This window comes from Sinocyclocheilus anshuiensis, unplaced genomic scaffold (assembly GCF_001515605.1).
Source record: "Sinocyclocheilus anshuiensis isolate Anshui unplaced genomic scaffold, SAMN03320099.WGS_v1.1 scaffold249, whole genome shotgun sequence".
In the NCBI taxonomy this organism is placed as follows: Eukaryota; Metazoa; Chordata; class Actinopteri; order Cypriniformes; family Cyprinidae; genus Sinocyclocheilus; species Sinocyclocheilus anshuiensis.
In genome coordinates this window covers 1,633,437-1,636,434 of record NW_015540871.1, presented here as the reverse complement: position 1 = coordinate 1,636,434, position 2,998 = coordinate 1,633,437, and the positions used below count along the sequence as shown (strand labels likewise).

Below are 2,998 nucleotides of genomic sequence, written 5' to 3'. Positions count from 1 at the left end.
TATCAAAACATTATTTATGCATTTGTAACTGCAGGTTAAATGCATTCATGTTCTGCATTAAACAGTGTAAACACACCTAAATGCCACTTCAGATGCAGCTTATGTCTGGTAGGTCTTAAATTTCATATAAGGTGGTATTAAAAAGGTCTTAAAAGAAACCCTCAAGTCTCAAGTCTGCAGAAACCCTGTATGAGTGAGACAGAGAGGAGGAGCACAAAAATAAAACCCCGCCCTCTATTCAATAGTCCGTTTCAGCTGGAAATACGTCACTACACTGAAATAAAGTCGGCAGCAACTTCCGGTTCACGCGGACTTTAAAAGAAAATTTAACGTCAATAAGATTCTTCATTAGTTAGTTAGGTGTTCACATAATTGACCACCAGGTGGAGCCAGGTTCACATGTTTGCAGCTGTTGTAAGTCCATTATCCCTTTACAGTCATTATGTGGAGGCCTTTTCACAATCTGACGGAAAATTAATTTGAAATAAATGGCACAGCTTCCATTTTTTCGGACCAAAAGACTATTCCAATTAAAGATAAAAATTAGTTATTTCACAGAAACTGCAGTGAAATCCTAATGTTTTCAAAGGGACTGCTTATATTTCTTCTGAAATGAGGCATTCGGTGTTAAAGCTCTCTTCTGATGTGAATAGATTGTGTGAGTCACAGTATTATAGTAATTTCCTCTGTATTATGGCTAGTTGTGTGGTATGTAAATTAGTGATCGACCGATATGGATTTTTTGATGGTGATGCCAATATTTTAGAGAGCCGGGTGACGAATAAAAATATATATGAATGATATCAAAGCATTTAATTTAAAGATAGTAAATAACACATTCTGCAATAAAATGTATTTATTTTAAATAATTAATAAATGAGAAATAAACATTTAGAAAAATCAATATGACAAATAATTTGAACCTGATGAAAAACAAACCACTTTATACTTTAGATTGCAGTTTTGACTCTGAAATGCTATTATAGTTTTTTGCATAAAAAAATTAATTTAGTCTGGCCCATCACTCACAGAGTACAGTACACACTTTTTAATGTAGGCTACAAATGCACACTTCTAAGTATCTGCTAGATTCACAAACATTTTGTGGTTGGTGGAATTAAATATTTATTAGATATTCAAAGACTTGTGAATCTCATGATGTGTATTTGCTGGGATATGAGAACGTAATATTGCATTTGCCTTTCTATTAATGCTTTGATTTTCTCAGCACTGTGAAAATCGATGGTCGATGACGATTAGTAAAAGATGCTAACTAGTCTGTATCTGCCGGTATGTCAGCCTGGCCTATACATCGTTCAACCATAATGTAAAGCAGCAGTAGTCTGTACTACAGATATCATACATTGAAAGATATATTCTCGAATTCTCTTGGATGCTTTCATTTTGCAGTCTCAAGCTGCACGAGTAATCATAAGCATCTTAAGTAGACCGGAGTTGCTTCTCATTTCTGAAATTGAGCATCCTTTTGTCCTTTCCTTGTAAGGAGTATTGAGAAGCACTTATGAAAATGTAATTTCCATTGATCTTTTTCTCCTCTGTTTCACCCCCTTCAGGCAGATGATGAGCACTACATCCCTCGTGCTGTGCTGTTGGACCTGGAGCCCCGAGTCATCCACACCATCCTGAACTCCCCCTATGCCAACTTGTACAACCCAGAGAACATCTACCTGTCTGAGCATGGCGGTGGAGCCGGTAACAACTGGGCCAGTGGCTTCTCTCAGGTACACTGAGTGATGTTAGATATCAGATAATCAGACTTTTATATTAGGTTAAATTTACGTTATGTTTTAGGTGATATAACTGGCCATCATTTCTTTTAAGTTTTTCACAGTTTAATCTTTTTTTTTTTTTTTGTTTGTTTTTTTTTGCAGTTCACATAATATGACAATGTAATTTTTAAACAGATATTAATACTGACTATTAGAGATATTTAATGCAGTCTCTCGGGCCCTGCATTTTGGTGTGGGATTGTATGTACTGCTGGGCATAATTTTTCCTGCAAGTTCTGCACTTAATGCATAATGCAACATGTATTCACTAGCATGTAGGTTGAATGAACATATTAATCCAAACAAATCAAATCAGTAATTTGAGATCTTTCTGTCAAATTGTAATTTTACAAACAGCGCAAGATATTCAGCGTTTCTGTAGTTTTGTGTCTAATGCTATGAGAGTGTGCAGGCTGATAATTAAAACAGCCTTCATTCCTGTTAGACTCGGTGATACCTAGGGGTGCTCCGATCAGGGTTTTTGAGGCCGATCACTGATCGCCTTCTTACGTTATCACAAACTTACCATTGACAGAAATAGTCAGCTCTACTGCCTTTTCTTTTGTATTTAAATCTTTATTACAAGCTTAAAATTTTTATTACAAGCTTTAAACCTAGCCAAAAAGCCATACGTGTTGACTGTGAAACACAGTAGACTTTAATAATATGCATTTATGGTGTAATTGCTACATTTTCGTGTCAATCCATGTTCATACTGAAAACAATGCACTGTTACTTGAATTCAGCGCTTGCAGCACAGCAATAGACTCAGTGTGGAAACGATCTCTGCACTGCCGCAGACGCACTGCCGGACCACAACCGTGTGCAGTAAACGCTTTAATCCGTTAACATGAGCACGGAAAAAATATGCACCGCATACGCACTGCAAATTATTTTTTATTTTTGCAAATTAGTATTGTGAACCTGGCATTATGTATGTGAGCTTCAGGAGAGCGCGCGAGCGCTGAATGATTAAACACTGGCAAGAATTAAAAAGTAATGCAATTTATAAACTTTAGTGACGATGTGACACTGCCTCGATTGTGCAAGTGACAATTCCCGTGTCAACTGTACAGCGAGCAGCTCGCTTACAGTGCAGATGCGATGTGTGGTGATTTGAAGACATTTGCGTATTTTGAGAGAAAGCGCACGCGCGGTGATTCACTCACGCTGTTTGTGAAATTACGTCTCACACAAGGTTTTCAAAT

General features: G+C 37.0%; 1 protein-coding gene across 2 annotated transcripts in view; it reads left to right on the top strand.

Annotated features, from left to right (window-relative positions):
* Nucleotides 1-2,998, top strand: part of tubg1 (tubulin, gamma 1) — a 22,492-nt gene that overhangs the window by 1,621 nt on the left and 17,873 nt on the right. For both annotated transcript variants that reach the window (XM_016485710.1, XM_016485709.1), the window contains exon 3: nucleotides 1,575-1,742. In XM_016485710.1, the coding sequence (XP_016341196.1) occupies nucleotides 1,575-1,742 (168 nt within the window). The remainder of the gene's footprint in view (nucleotides 1-1,574; nucleotides 1,743-2,998) is intronic.